This window comes from Malus domestica, chromosome 11 (assembly GCF_042453785.1).
Source record: "Malus domestica chromosome 11, GDT2T_hap1".
Taxonomy (NCBI): Eukaryota; Viridiplantae; Streptophyta; class Magnoliopsida; order Rosales; family Rosaceae; genus Malus; species Malus domestica.
This window is the reverse complement of record NC_091671.1, coordinates 39,489,508-39,505,737: the sequence shown is the minus strand read 5'-3', so window position 1 is coordinate 39,505,737 and position 16,230 is coordinate 39,489,508. Positions and strand designations below refer to the sequence as shown.

Genomic DNA, 16,230 nt, shown 5'->3' with positions numbered 1-16,230 from the left:
CAAGACTTACTCGTACTATTACTCAACAGAAAATAAGAGCTTTAGTTTCGGCTCATCGGGATAAAGGTAGACAAAAGAGAGATTTTCGTCGGTTGTGGATCACTCGGATAAATGCAGTAATTCGTGAGAATAAAGTATACTTCAGTTATAGTAAATTTATACACAATCTGTACAAGAGACAGTTACTTCTTAATTGTAAAATACTTGCACAAATAGCTATATTAAATAAGAGTTGTCTTTATATGATTTCCAATGAGATCATAAAATAAAGAGATTGGAAGGAATCCGTTGGAATAGTTTAAATGGAGTTCCCTGGAGAATGAACTCTGGGAATGTAGAGTAGAAATTAGTATGATAAAATATGATAAAGTCATCAAAATGAAGAAAGACGTTAAATAAAAAATATTTATTCCTCTTCTCCCATTTTTTTTCTTACGACAGGACATTTCGATTTTACGATTTTTCAAACAAAAAAAAAACGTCAATCCGCATTTGAGTTTGGATTGGAATTTTATTTTGATTCAATTCAATTGAAGAGTCAACCTATTTTTTTTCTGGTTCTAAGACCAGAAGCTCTAGCGGTTGACTCGCTTCTTTCAAATTGTTTCTCATTATTAAGAAAAGGTAACGGAGATCAAATACGAGCTTGTTTTATAGCACTAGTAATTAATCGTTGTTGTTTTAAGGTCAATATATTCACCCGTCTAGATAATATTTTTCCTTGTTCGCTAATAAATCGACTAATTAAACTCATGTTTCTATAATCAATTCGATCCCCCGATTGGATCGGAGGCAAACGCCTACGAAAAGATCACTTAGATTTAAGAAAGATTCGCTTGGATTTATCCATGGTTTGCTTATTCCTTATCCTGAAAATCCCAATCATATTTCTTAATTCTACATCATCTTTGATCCGATCGAAATAGGATTTGGTTTGTTTCTATTTATTTGTTTATATTTATTTATATTTAAATAAATTCAAAAATAAATTTTATATATATATATATATATATATTGTTATATATAATATGTAATTTTTCATCTTCCTTGGAAGACTGACACGAGCGATCGGTTCGATCTATTTCTTTATCTCCCCATGAATCGTATGTTTGTAACAACAGGGACAAAATTTTCTCAATTCCAATTGTACGCGGATGTGTATATGTAGTTAATGACTTACCACTTGTACGCAGAGTTCATAATTCAAATTGAAATGTACAAAATAGATATTTATTAAAAGAAAAAATACGTCCATTTCCGCCTTAAATTCCAAAAAAATATTAATTTTTTTGTGGTAGATTTCATATTTATTTCATACTTTATATAAGTCTTTTACCATATTATATGTTTGTTATATGATATATGAGACCAAAAGGAAGAAGGAAGAAATGATAAGATAGTTTGTGTATATCAATGTAGGAAATAAAGATGTGGAAAACAAGACAGGGATTCTCTACAATGACACTGTAGACCAATTGAAAGGGATGTAGCGCCATTTGGTAGCGCGCTTGTTTTGGGTACAAAATGTCATGGGTTCAAATCATGTCATCCCTACCTATTACTTATCTTCTGAGCAGTAACGAGGGATCAATTGAGATCAATTAATAAAATTGTACATACATAATTAAATAAATATTTCATTTTTATTTTTTATAGTATATATATATATATATATATATATATGCAAGATAAATTGGGGTTACAAAATATTTATTGTGATAATAAAGTGCTCTTAGTTCAGCTCGGTAGAACGTGGGTCTCCAAAACCCGATGTCGTAGGTTCAAATCCTACAGGGCGTGATTTTGTGTTCTTGTTAATCGCGGGAGGTCAAAATTACACTAATATAATTGAGCAGTAACCTAAATTTGACATCCCGCGGATTAAAGGAAGTAGGAGGTCAATAAAAAACGAGATGTTAATTAATCAAAGATCCAATTGATCACCACGTCTGTATTGTAAATAGGCAGTTACGAATAATCCAGCCAAAGTAATAGGAATTAGACCTAAGACGATTCCAAATAGAAGAACTTTAATCATTTCAATTTGTTTGAAAGAGGGAAGGGAGAGGTAATATTTATCCTTAAATATTAATCTGTATTGACTATTGTTGACCCTAAAAACTACCAAGCCTACGTGGCGCGCAGGCCGAGTAATTAGTAAGTTAACTACGTCCTTCGGTTGTATGCGGAGCGTGCCAACTCGTCGGCCGAGCTCGGCCGACGAGTAAAATTTGTTGATATTGCATTGGGTGCGCTGCTGACTTCTGAATCTCGCGATTGCGGCCGAGGAAGGAACTTGTCTCGGCACTCTCTATGACAGAAATAGTCTCTTCAAAAGTTTTTGTCATAAGGCTCGCAATGCGCACCCTGTATTTCTTCTTCCAACATTCATTCTTCCAACATTCAAAAGGTCGTTGGGGAGGCAGTAGTATTCCTAGTGTTATATGTAGATGACATATTACTATTCGGGAATGACACTGCAGTACTTTCTTCTGTAAAAATGTGGTTGTCCAAAACCTTCCACATGAAAGATTTAGGAGATGCATCTTATGTACTTGGGATAAAGCTCTATCGTGATAGATCCAGAAAATTAATTGGATTATCCCAATCTATATACATTGATAAGGTGCTAAGTAGGTTCCAAATGGAACAATCTAAGAAAGGTTTTCTTCCTGTTGGACATGGAATTCACCTTTCTAAATCCATGGAACCTAAGACTCCTGAAGAGATACGGCAAATGAGTTGTATTCCTTATGCTTCTGCCATAGGGAGTCTCATGTATGCCATGATATGCACAAGGCCTGATATCGCATATGCTGTGAGCATTACTAGTCGATATCAATCTAACCCAGGATCAGAACACTGGACAGCTGTCAAGACGGTCCTTAAGTACTTAAGAAGAACTAAGGACATGTTCCTTGTATATGGAGGAGCAGCAGAGTTGCGAGTGGAAGGCTATACAGACGCAGATTTCCAATCTGACGTCGATGATAGAAGTTCCAACTCCGGATATGTATTCACTCTGAATGGTGGGGCTGTCAGTTGGAAAAGCAAGAAGCAAAGTGTAATTGCTGATTCCACGACAGAGGCTGAATATGTCGCTGCAGCTGAAGCCGGCAAAGAAGCGTTCTGGATGAAGAAGTTCATTACTGAACTTGGAGTGGTTCCAACCATTACATCACCAGTAACTTTGTACTGTGATAATAGTGGGGCGATAGCTCAAGCCAAGGAACCCAGGGCACATCAAAAGAACAAGCATATTGACAGACGCTTTAATATCATTAGAAGATATGCTGCCGAGGGGAAAATAAACATCCTCAAAGTTGCTTCAGCCGATAACGTAGCAGATCCACTAACAAAGCCAATGTCTCAAATCCAGCTTGACCGTCATATGGAAAAGATGGGTATTAGATACATGGGAAGGTGGCTTTGAGTGCAAGTGGGAGATTGTTGGAAGTATGCCCATAAAGCCACTCATTTGATGTAATAGTTTTTGGAATACTTATTATGTTAAACTTTTATATGTTTAATGGAGGGCAAATCTTATTGTTAATCACTGTTTATTGCATCATGTGTTTAAGCAATAAGTGAATCCAAGGAATGTATTTGTTCTAAGAGATAAGTGATCTAAGTGAGTTAGATTATCGAGACCTTTCTCTTATGTTCATTCCTAAAACGTTCCTAGCCATAGGATTGCCAATTGGGCATTGACAATCCGCTAAGGTTAGTATGTGTTATGTTGACTCAAGCGTGAGTATGACTAGTCTCAAGTGATTTGGTGTTGGACACTAAGACAGACACATAGGTGCTCGAAAGAGTAATCGAGTACACTGAACTACGATCAAATCAGAGTTCGAACATACATGTCATGTAAGAACTCTAAGGTTGCAATATGCAAAGTAGTCCTTTGACCTGAGGCATCATAGATGTCTAATGGTTAGGTCCTTGATCTTTGATCCTGTCAATGGCATTCCCTCGGAGTGTCCACGGCATTGTTGGGGTCAAGCTATCTAGTCATGTAGGCATATGAATGTACAACAAGGGATCTCTAACCTTCCATGGTGGAGGGAGAATACTCTAAGATATGATTCTAAAGTCTTTGGCCAAAGCAAATGAATATGACTAAAGGAAGGATGTTCCAAATCATATTCAAGGGAATCATATAAGAAAGTATCACATTGGATAGTAGACATGAAACAAACTATCACTTAAACTATGTGATTAAGAGTATTGTATTAGAGAATGACCGTATTGCATTGTAGTTGTAACTGGATAGGTTCTCCAACCAATTCTACTTAGCTTGGCTAACCATGACATGCTGCTAGGCGTCAACCATGGTTTGTGGAAGCCCTAATGGTTAGCAAATACTAATCAATAAAAGGGAGAATTGAAATGTGGTTTCAATTCACAATCGATAGTTAAGAGTAACATCGCCCACTGCCTCGCTAATTAGAACCTAATGGATCGTACACCGAGTAAGGATGTATGTGAAGAAATCAAATGAAATGGATAAGCAATTAAATGGTTTAATTGAAGAATGGTCAAGATTAATTAATTAGTTAATTAATTATACGAAAGGTTCGTATTGGGCTTATATGTTGGTTTTGGGTTTCGGGGCCCAAAAGCGTTTTGGTCCAAAATGCCCATTATGTTTAAGTTGTATGACAACTAAAACAAAATGGGCAAATAGCCCAATAACACCAAGGAGGCCGGCCATTAGGGTTGGAAGGGCAAAGTTTACTTAATTGCAAGTTTGCCACTCACCAAAGAAATGAAGTATAAATTCAACTTTATAGCTTCAAGGGTTTTCAAGTTGAAATTGGGTGAGACATTTTCTCTCTATTTCTTCTAAGAGGCCGGCCATTAAAGGAAGAAACATCTAGCAATCTCTTCTTCTTTTAATCATCCATATCATCTTCACAAGATACAACCTTGGTGAAAAGACTTAGAGACATCAAGCTTTTGGTGTTTTGGAGAACAAATCTTTTTTCCTCAAATCATCAAAGGAGCACTAAAGGGAGGAAAACACAAGAAGGATTCAAGGAGCATGGAGGTGACTTGAAGGCCCTCCACTTGGGTGAATCCCTTGTGTAAACAAGGATGAGCTTCAAGGGTAAAGAATCACTAAATTCTTCTTTCTCTTTAATGTTGTTAAAGAGTTTATTTTGGTTCACCATATACTAGGCTTTGAAAGTCATGGGTTTTATTGAATTGTTTTTGGATGCATGCCTATATTAATGAGTTAATAGTATGCATATGTATTCAAATGTTCATACTTGTTCTTAGCTAGGACAAAATTTTTCCTTCAGCTTTCATAGTGCTGTTGATGCCAACGGAAGATGTGTCAGTGAGAGTTGTTAATGCCAACGGAAGATGTGTCAGTGAGAGTTGTTAATGCCAACGGCTGATTCAAGTTGTTGAGAGAGTTTGCGCAGGGCAGTTGTGTGTTGAATTGGAGGGGGTTTCAACGTTGCACCGAGCCTTGTATTTATAATATTCATATTTTTTGCTTGGCAAGGTCTGACAATATTTGTAAAGTCCAACTGCAACTTAAACTTGTGAAAAGAAATTTGATCCATATCAGAGGGCAATCCTTCAACTGCCGTGCCTTCTCAAACAAATCAAAAGCCTGTCAAGGCTTATCACATCATCTGACCAAATAGTGATAACCACTATTTTATATATATATATATAGATATTTGGGAGACTCACGGCATAGCCGTATAGGCATGCAGGCTATATATATAATAGATATTTGGGAGACTTACGACTCACGGTATAGCAGTATAGGCATGCAGGCCTACTATATATATATATATATATATATATAATAGAGTAGATATTTGAGAGATTTTCGCACGCACGGCATCTCATCATACTGATCATCCCATTACATCCTTGTAGAATTACTCCACGCAGTTCTGTATGCAAGATATAATCACATAACCTCAATTAATTCGAACTCTATTGTTGTTGCCTTCATTGGAGGTAATGAGAATCCCACTTATCCCGTCGTAAAAAGAAAATGAATCTAAAAGATAATTATTACGATAATGATCATAATAACAAAACTATTTTCATCTTTCATCCAACGGTTAGGAACTAGCTCTCTCAACGGCCTCGATTACTTGGGCCGATGGTGTAAAATCGGCTCCAAACAACTATACATCTCAATGACCAAGAATTGAACTACCATATAAAGATTTTTTTATAAATTGTTCATTAAATTAATTTCAAATAAGTCGTATCTTGCTCAGACCAATAAATAGAGCTGAGGTTATAGTCAAAGATGCTAGTAGAAAACCAAAATAACTAGTTATAGTAGGCATGAAAATGCTAAATAAAATATGCGATTACAAATTTCTTTAATTTTCATTAAAGGTAACCGATATTATTATTCTTAATTTTTTATATTAAATTTGTATATCAACATTTCCAGCTCACAGCCACCAAGGCCCGCATAGCCACAAAAGATCTCTCAAAAAGAGCAAAAGAAAAGAAAAGGAATGAAAGAAAGCCCCTGAGGCGGGCACTTGCGCCGTCATTCCGTCTGTGACTTTGCGGGCAGTCAGTGTCACCCTAATCGACCAAACCCAACTCCAAAGGAAGTCTCCAATCTTCATCCATGAATCCAATTATTTCACAAACTCCATTAATAATCTCTACTACTGATACTCTTAATCCTGATTATCCATTAATCCACCTCCAAATTCAATGAAACCTCTGCTTGCTTAACCAAAAACCCACCATAAAGTCCCCATCTTGGTACCCAGTTCATCACTCTTTCCACCCAAAAGAGGTAAGCAAGAGTTTCTCTCTCCTCTCTTTTTTTTTTTTTGTCCTTTGACTTTCTTTACTGGCAATTGGGTTCTTACTTCTTAATCCTCGAAAACCATTTAGTTGAATTTGTAGTCCGAGGATGACAGTGTTCTTGGATTTAAGGTTGTAGGGTTGGGAGCTGGTTCTTGTATTTGCAGAATTTCCCAAAAAAGTTAGCAGCTTGAGGTGCATCATAGAAAATATTTAGGACATATGTTGTTGATGGAATGGAAAATCTAGCAACTTGGTTGTTCTTATGTTACTTTTGCTGTTTTTTTTATGGCTTAAATTTGTGGGATTGTGACATGATTGGGAAGCAACTGTAATGCTTTTTTTTTTTTTTTTTTTTTTTTTTTGTGGCTTAAATTTGCAGGATTGACATTTGCTGTTTTTATGTTACATACATTTGTTGTTATTAATGACTGAAGATGTATGATAATGTTGTTATAGGCGCCGCGGCCGCGGTTGATGGATGAATTTGATGAGATGGGATATTCACTCAGTAGATTGATACCAGAATCCGACCATTTTGATCATGGAAATGCTGCCCTCCATCCCAACAAACCATTGCATAATATAGAGCATGAAGTAGCCCAGCTCACAAAGTTGAGATCAAATCCCAATGAGCGGCTTACCCGAATTGGACCTAGAAGGCAGGACTTACCTGTTTCCACGATCAGGATGCTTGCTGGTCGAGAGGGTAATTATTCGGGAAGAGGGGGAAGGTTCTCATCCGCAGATCGTTGCCATGTTCTAAGTAGATATTTGCCGGTCAATGGTCCTTGGCTTGTCGACAAAATGTCTAGCCGAGCTTATGTATCTCAGTTTTCGGCAGATGGATCTCTTTTCATTGCTGGGTTTCAGGTAACATGTTTATTGCTCGCACTCGATGCTAAAGTTGGCAAATTGTCCTGGCCTCTATTCTTTATTGAGTTCATCTACCAATTGAAAAGAAATCAAAAGATAGCGGCGTTGTTTCTTCAGTTACGAAGCTGAAAGATATTTGAACTTGGAAATGTGTAAATTTCAAATACAGGGGTTGTCGATGATATGATGGGCTTGACTTTAGTTATTGTTCAAATGTTTGTTGCAGGATAGCCATATTAGAATATACAATGTGGATAGAGGGTGGAAAGTCCAGAAGAACATCCATGCCAAAAGTATGCAATGGTCTGTCACTGATACGTCTCTTTCCCCGGATCAACGCCATCTTGTGAGGCCCTGTATATTGTTATCTTAATTTCATGAAAAATTAGTCCCTTGGCCTTCGATATGAAACAAGAAATCATGATTAATGAAATGATGGTGTAAGGAAGGATATCAAAGTACTATATATGCATATCAAGCACTAAATGTACGGAAATAGGAAGCTATTAATAATCTCTCAAAACACCCAGAGGTCTACATGGCAATGCTTCTCAAAAATCTAATCTTTATTTAATTTGTGTTCCGCAATTTCAGGTTTATGCGAGTATGTCCCCTATTGTTCATATGGTAGATGTGGGATCTTCTGAAACGGAGTCTCCTGCAAATATAACGGTATACAAATGTGCTCTCTTATGTTTTTTCGAATTTTCTAGAGTTTGCATTTTCAACAATTCTCTTGTCTTCTACAGTTCTACTTGTTAGAAACACTCAGGGAAGATATTGGGTGTGCAAAATTTCTTCTGAAACTGGGATTTAGTTTTGCTTTGATGATAAGTTTGCTGACATTCAGAGAATGATTTTATATGCAGGAAATCCATGAGGGTTTGGATTTTTCCTCTGGTGATGATGATGGAGGGTACTCATTTGGTATTTTCTCCATAAAATTCTCAACAGATGGGCATGAACTTGTTGCTGGAAGTAGTGATGATTCCATATATGTTTATGATCTTGAAGCCAATAAGCTCTCCCTTCGGATTCCGGCACACTCTGTATAAGCATTTCTGAACGCTTTTATGATTCTATCTTGTCCTTTTGTATTTCATCTATTGATTGTCCTTATTCTTCAATATTGTTGTTTTCTTTTACTGTTTTCCTTGTCATATTGAAGAATACTGAAGTGTAATGTGTTGACTGCTCTTTGAATGAGAGTGGAACCTTAGAGGTTGGAAATTTGAATGGTGCTTTATTTTGCAGTCTGATGTGAACACTGTATGCTTTGCCGATGAAAGTGACCATCTTATTTATTCTGGGAGTGACGATACTCTCTGTAAGGTAAACTTGTCGTCCATGTTACTTCTAGTTTTGAGTTTCCCGTTGTCCATAACTACGTCTGAGAGTGATGATACTCTCTGTTAGGTAAAATTTCTGTCATTATTTGACTCACATGAGATGCATCTGGAAACTCATATAAGGTGTGGCTTTGTGCAGGTGTGGGACAGACGTTGCCTTAAAACCACAGGGAAGCCAGCAGGAGTCTTGACAGGACACCTAGAAGGTATTGCATTCATTGACAGCAAGGGAGATGGTCGTTATTTCATTTCGAATGGTAAAGATCAGACCATTAAACTTTGGGATATCAGGAAAATTTCTTCTAGTCCCACTCGGTATGTTAACATCCTAGCTTCCCCTGGTTCCCTTGGAATCATATGAATTTAATGTTTCTACTATTTAATCATGGTCGGTGAACACTATGATATTGCAAGTGGCTTGTAGCTCGGTTAAGAGCATTTGCGCATGCACTTGAGGTCCCATGTTTGAATCCCCCTCCCCGTAGTTTAGTAGATTGTCCTATCGTTTATCCCAAAAAAAAGTGAACACTGATATTAATCCTGTTACAAACATCAAAATATCATCTTTTCATTCAAGATCAGGATAGTTTGGAAGGGCTTCGTTGTATAGCTCTAAATTACTTTATTCGGGCCATGAAAGTTTGGTCGCTTGAAATTTCCAGTTATTTTGCTACTGCTAGAGAATAACAATCCTTCAATTTGTTCCAGCACTCCAGGGATTAGGATTTCTGATTGGGATTACGGATGGATGGACTACCCATCTCAGGCAAAAGATATGAAACATCCCTCTGATCAATCAGTAGCCACGTATAGAGGACATTCAGTCTTGCGCACGCTTATTCGCTGCTACTTTTCTCCGGCATATAGGTAAGCGTTAGTAAAAATCTTTTTCTTCATATTTCTCTAGAGGTCTGGAATCTGTTTTCAGATCCTAGTCAAGTTTTTTATGTTCAAATGCAGTGTTCAACTGCTTTCGACTCAATTAAATTTCGGTACAAGCTTCTTACCCCGTTTTCAGTATTGTCATTTGTATTGTTCGAGACTTTTTGACAGATTTCATCTACCTTAAATTTGCAGCACCGGTCAGAAGTACATCTACACGGGGTCTCATAACTCTTACGTTTATATATATGATTTGGTATGTGCTGTGCATTTTATTCTCTCTGCTAGGAATTCAGTCCGTAGTTTATGGTAATTTCGGTTAAATCTTTGTAGGTGACTGGAGCCCAAGTTGCAACGCTCAAGCATCATAAAGAACCTGTAAGAGACTGTAGCTGGCACCCCTATTACCCGATGCTCATAAGCTCTTCTTGGGACGGGGGAGTTGTTAGATGGGAATTCCCCGGGAGTGGAGAAGCGCCGGCGCCTTACCCCCGAAAGAGACTCTGGAGGAGACAGTTTTATTGAACAAACTGAACGGAGTTTCACACGATCCGGCGAATGTATCTGCATTGGATGCGTGCATTAATAATTTCATTCACCAGATTCAGTTGTACATAAATAAATAGCCATGTACGTGCTAAATATGATTTATCGATCTTCCAAACCATTCCTATTTGTACTGGTTCTTGTTTTTTCGTTTGGTTACTTTCGAGTGCTCCCAGATTTTCGAAAAGAAATCATATGATGCTTTGTCGCATTGGACCGGAAATTTTGAGTTCGATTCCTGTAACTTGAAACCAAATTCACACAATCAGCCGGAAATTTGAGTTCAATTTGAGCCCAAGTTGCCACATCTTTTGAACTCACAGAGTCACACTGTTATCAACGGTGTTATGAAATAAATCTCGGGAAGTCAAATTTACAATAGCAATAGAAAATAAAATTCTTTTCATGCAACTAAAAATTTACGTTAAACTGTATTATAAGTCGGTCAAATATGTTTAGGGGAAAAACCTTAATAGGGAAAGTAGATCCCTTTCTTGGTTTCATCCTCACTCTGAAACTCTGTACATTATGGTTAATCTGGCCTCGTTCGTGTCGACGTGACAACTTTTTAGTAACTTATCTTACATGTACGATCACGTGACACCCTTACTGAAGTTTCTCTTCATTTTTATAGGAAAACTTCAAAATACATGTTAAGGCGTGATTCGTCTATAATACTATCACAGTGACATCCTATGTGTGGGGACTAGGGAATAAAGAAATTGGGTTGAGTTTGGCCTGCAGTAACCAAAACCCTAGAGACCAAGAAGAAGAGACAACAAAGGAGTCAATTGGTTTTCTTTTTATTTTAGTTGAAGTGTCATTACCTTGTTGTAGCTTGTGTTGCCTGCTAGCTTTGTTCTTCTCCTTTCATGGGCTCCCTCTCTCTCCTCTCTGTACTCTTTGTCGATCCAACTCCCACCTAATCCCAGCTACCTTCACATGTCCTCTCCCATGGCTTACATAAGAAAGAAGGGCAAGATTATATAGCTTTCAAGAGGAAAAATACAACCATAGACTCTCTAGGTTGAACTAAATATGCCCTTGTTCTACTATTTTAACGTGTTATTTTGCGACTTGCCAGCATATATCCACGATTGGCTCGAGATTCTTGCATACAACCGGATATTTCTCTTTTTTTCTCTCTACCTATTCTTATGGTACTAATCATGTGGCTAAGCCGCATATAGCACCCACTTATCAACACTGTACATGACAGAATAATAAATTATCCTATAGAACTCATCATGTGATGAATGTCGTAGGAAGAGACAGATATATCTTCGGAAAAGGCCATGTCTTTCTCTATCACCACCCACCATTATAGGTGTTAAAAACAGGTTGTGTTATATTTTATATTGAATCGCATATATGCAATATGCAATACAAGTATCGCAGATATACAATGTGAAGGTCAAAGTGTCAACTGTCAATTACCTAACTGCAGCATAAGATAAACTATTGTTATACGATGGAGTGAATAAAGCATCAGGTTCCCAAAGTGTGAAATAATGAGAGACTGTTGCTTCACATTTCTCGCAACTAGCCATGCAGCTGGCTCCAATCATGAATAGTGTAATTTGGTCTGAAGCCCGTGCATGGCAAAAGCTGAAAAGCAGAAGCACCCCACACAGTGCTTCTCTATCTTCTTCTATCAGAAAGAAAGCAAATGAAGAGGAGGCTGCTCATCAAAACAATCATAACTCGAAAAAATTTCAGTGTGACTGTCACATCTTAGCGTTTGTAAAACAAACTTAGGGAGGGCTTTGTGATCAAGGTTGACATGAGGTTGCATAATATTACCCAATTTCTTCAATCTCCCAACCCAATTTTTCTTTCTCATCAAAGTAATTCAGCAATTTATGAATTCTAAAAACTAATCATTCAAAACTCAAACCAAGCAACCGCACGTAACAATTTGTCTAGCATCTAGCGGCACACAGCCTCCACTTTATTCCATAAAACTTCAATTTAATGATTTGTTTAGCGGCACACAGTCTTTACACACCACGAAATATTCATGTTTATGTCAAAAAATTCTTCATATTTATAATAACAAAATAGTAGAGCATGAATTTCCCTACATGGTTACACTATCTCTGACTATCCACAATCTTTTCATTATTCATATTTCACCCCAAAATAAATAAATGAATCTTAAAATAACCCCCAACCCACAAAACGTAACAAAATATTAACTCTCCTTTAAAAATAAAATAAAAAATAAATGCCATACGAATTTCCCAATTTAACCCCTCCACTCGTTACACTGCGCCGTCGGCCGAGTCTTCTGGTTCCCAGCCTTGAGCGGGCACGGCGTCTGTATGGGCGGGACCATGCAATTATACTGCAGACACAGCGAGCTGCTCACCGGAATCTCAGCGGTCGGATTGATCTGAATCCCCGTCAGAAAGTTGTGCTGTAAATACAGTATCTGTATGTTCGCCGCCAATAGCCGGTCCACGAAGCTACCCGGAACCTGACCCGTGAACCGGTTGTTGTTCAAGTAGAGGCTCTGTACGGTCGAGAACAACGGCGAGATTTCACCGGATAGCCGATTGTAGCTGAGATCAATGGTAGCGATTGAAACTTGATTATCCGGTAGGATCCGACCCGAAAACGAGTTTCTCTGCAGTTGGAGGTTTGTGATTGGGAATGTGAAGATCCGACCCGGAATCGTACCCGTGAACTGGTTCATGCTTAGGTCGAGGTAGTTGAGCTGGTCGAGCCGGTTCAGAAGTCGGTCGACCGGACCGGAGAGCCGGTTCCAGGAGAGAGAGAGGTATTGGAGAGATGGAGGGAGGGAGTCGGGGGCGAGCGAACCGGAGAGGTCGTTGTGCTTTAAGTCGAGCCGGGTCAGGGTTTGGGAGGTGAACGGAGGGACAGAACCGGAGAGGCGGTTGTGGCAGAGTATGAGGTTGGAAAGCTCCGGGAGGGATGCGACGGAGGTGGGGATTGCTCCGGCGAAGAGGTTGTAGCTGAGGTCGAGCGTTCTGAGGTTGCTGAGCTGGCCCAGACTCGCCGGAATCGGACCGGAGATGAAGTTGCGGCTGACGGCGAGGAACCGGAGGCTCTTCAGCTGGGAGATTGACTGGGGCAGAGCGCCGAAGATCCGACCCGGAACGATTGATAGCTCGGCGAGTGCAGAAAGCCTGCCGATTGCCGAGTCGAGCCGACCCGTCAGACCCGGCGCATCGGCTCTTGGGTCGCCGAGATTGAGGGAAATAACCTTGTCGGAGTCGCAGTAGACGCCGGCGAAGTTGCAGGGGTCGGAGGTGAAGTCCCAGGAAGAGAAGTAATTTGATCCCGGCATGTCTTCCAGCGACTTCCGAATCGATTGCAGAGCCAGGAAATCAACCGGTTCGAGAATGGCGACGGCGACAGGAATGGGAATGGGATTCCACTGAATCAAACAGAGGAAGAACACAATGCACACAAACCCATTACTCCTCTGCTTTTCCGCCATTGGAAGCAAGCTCCGACACTCTGTGAGTGAAAGAAATGGGTTTGGCGGTATGGGTTTTATAGGGGGGAGGAAGAAAGTGCTTCTGGTGGGGAAGAAAAGCGCTTTTCCGTGAGAGAAGCTACAGATTTCTCGTGGGAAAGGGGAAATCACAGAGCGGTGATAACTTTAATGGTGGGAAACATTAAGCATCCACAAAAAAAGATGGTGGCTTGGAGAAGAAGGCAATCGATTGAATCTTATACTGTAATTCTACTCGAGCTCAGATTTCATCCAAAGATTTCTGCTTTTTTTCTGATTATTTTTGGGGGTTTTGGCTTCTCGGAGAAGACGCAGTAACTCACTCTGCTGCTATACTGTAAACAGAGCCACTGAAGGAGTTCTTCAATTTTTATTTATTTTATTATTATTATTAATGTTACTGTTTTTGTTTCTTTATTGGGCGTTGGATTCGGGGTCAAACGGCTGTCCGAGCCTACGTGGAAGGCGGGGCCTCAGGTTCGGGATCCAGGTTGGCGCACTATGGACGGCGGGGATCACGTGACATTGCGGTTTAACATCCAACAGGATCCTCCTGAACCCTTTTAGTGAGGATCTTGAAGATTCGTGAATTATATTCGTTTTTCGTACATTGTACGATCAGTTTTTGTCAAGTACTGTTTGTGTTTAATTTTAAATAAAAATATTCAAAATAATTTCTTATCACACGATGTACGATTAACGTACATGATTTATGGATTCCCGGATTCTGGTAAAGAGGATCCGGCGAGGACCCGGATTCGTTTAACATGAGATTTTTTATCTGACGTGGAACTTGAGAGGTTGGAAAATGATCATTGCCGGATCCTTTTCCTAGGGATCTTAGGGATTCTATGATCGTGACTGTTCATTGCATATCGTGAGATCAATTTTCGTTAGGTACTATTTATATTTAATTTTAAACTTTAAATTTTGAAATGATTTCTGATTGTACAATATACGATAAACGATTACGATCATAAAATCTCTAGGATTTCCAAAAAAATAATCCGGCAAGGATCCTATTCCGCTAATTGCCAGCAGGGTTTGGTCCTTCTACTTACAATAAAAGGGTACTACTTGTCGTTGGTAGGGCTTGGATTCCTACTCACAAAGGAGAATATTGTAATTTGCTTTTTGTTTATAATACTTTCATGCGTTTTTACTAGGAAAGGAATAGGTATGTGTTTTCGTGTCATAATCGATAATCTAATATTTTTTTGGTTGAATCATATTTTAATTCGTAAATAGATTGATTTGGGGTAGTTATATCGACTTATACTCCTTTATTATGTCTTTAATTTTTAATTTTTTCTAATTCACGATAGTTCTCAAATAAGTAAATATGTCGTTAGAGCATTTTCAAATAAGATGTTAAATATAATATGTCAAAATTTTATTTGATGGCTGATGTATCAAATTGAATACAAGTGCTAAATTCTCTTATTTTCCAATTGATGTGTCAAATATTTATTTTATTATTTTATTGGGCCTAAAGTTACATTAACTATTTAAAAATAAGCAAAATTAATTGTAATTTTTATTTTATTGGTTGTTAATGGGACCCATATATTAAAAAAATCAATTAAATATATTTGACTCATTTTTTATTTGCTGTAAAAAAAGACAGCTAAAAAGCAAGGAGTCAAATAACTCACATGCCACATCATATATGACATATCCATTGGAGAACACCTAAATATCTTTTAATCCTATTTGGTATATTTGACATCTCCTTTTAAAATAGTCTTAGAAATTACAGTTAAACTACCAAAAAATTGCTCATAAAATATAATTGAGGTTTTTCCACTTGGGGAAGTGTTTTGGGAAAGAAAAAGCTTTCACTAATAAAAACTTAGATTTGATTTGGGATTTTGGATTGTACGTAAAAGCTCACCAAAGATCAAAATTCCACAATAATAAGGAGAAATTTTCAGTGTTCGGAAACACAACCTAGTACACTAAGTATCATAATGCAGATAGTTAAAAAAAAAATTAGTTTTCAACCACTTGTGTTATGATACTTAGTGTATCAAACTTATTCTCGGCACACTGAAATCTCTCTCCAATAACAAGAGTTTATTACGGTGGTATAGGCAGAACTTTTACTTTCTATTAAATTTTTGTTACTTTTCTATTTATGTAGGCTGTCAAATGTTCTTCAAAACTTTAAATTCTTAGCTAATTTGTTAGAATTGCTCTCAACACCCACTCTTTTCAATTAATTAATATCCTACCAAAATCTTTTATGAAGTTGCATAATTGCCTTCACCTCTCAATTCAATT

At 38.1% G+C, this 16,230-nt stretch overlaps 2 protein-coding genes and 1 non-coding gene across 4 annotated transcripts; 2 read left to right on the top strand and 1 right to left on the bottom strand.

The window, feature by feature from the left end:
- The first annotated feature begins 1,726 nt into the window (after positions 1-1,726).
- Positions 1,727-1,800, top strand: TRNAW-CCA (transfer RNA tryptophan (anticodon CCA)). Its single transcript has one exon. It is a non-coding gene; the product is annotated as a tRNA-Trp (tRNA).
- A 4,653-nt stretch (positions 1,801-6,453) lies between these two features.
- Positions 6,454-10,592, top strand: LOC103449092 (LEC14B protein-like). Of its 2 annotated transcripts, none has more exons than XM_008388368.4 (10): positions 6,454-6,799; positions 7,270-7,683; positions 7,913-8,032; positions 8,281-8,358; positions 8,556-8,735; positions 8,941-9,018; positions 9,175-9,350; positions 9,744-9,902; positions 10,113-10,173; positions 10,251-10,592. In XM_008388368.4, exons 2-10 carry the CDS (start codon positions 7,288-7,290, stop codon positions 10,440-10,442), a joined length of 1,440 nt encoding a protein of 479 aa, XP_008386590.3. In that variant the 5' UTR covers positions 6,454-6,799; positions 7,270-7,287; the 3' UTR covers positions 10,443-10,592. The 2 variants fall into 2 exon arrangements, with proteins under 2 accessions (XP_008386590.3, XP_028945060.2); XM_029089227.2 differs by lacking the exon at positions 6,454-6,799 and adding an exon at positions 6,868-7,005.
- A 1,894-nt stretch (positions 10,593-12,486) lies between these two features.
- On the bottom strand, positions 12,487-14,625 carry LOC103423114 (DNA damage-repair/toleration protein DRT100-like). The gene has a single exon (XM_008361183.4). The coding sequence runs from the start codon at positions 13,927-13,929 to the stop codon at positions 12,712-12,714; it is 1,218 nt and encodes a 405-aa protein (XP_008359405.3). The 5' UTR covers positions 13,930-14,625; the 3' UTR covers positions 12,487-12,711.
- Between the last annotated feature and the right edge of the window lie 1,605 nt (positions 14,626-16,230).

Bases quoted from the DNA above. Each gene is read 5' to 3' on its own strand.
- LOC103449092 (XM_008388368.4), top strand. From the start codon at position 7,288: ATGGATGAATTTGATGAGATGGGATATTCACTCAGTAGATTGATACCA. The intron at 8,033-8,280 runs GTGAGGCCCTGT...CCGCAATTTCAG, and splicing joins CCCCGGATCAACGCCATCTT to GTTTATGCGAGTATGTCCCC. The intron at 10,174-10,250 runs GTATGTGCTGTG...AAATCTTTGTAG, and splicing joins ACGTTTATATATATGATTTG to GTGACTGGAGCCCAAGTTGC.
- LOC103423114 (XM_008361183.4), bottom strand. From the start codon at position 13,929: ATGGCGGAAAAGCAGAGGAGTAATGGGTTTGTGTGCATTGTGTTCTTC.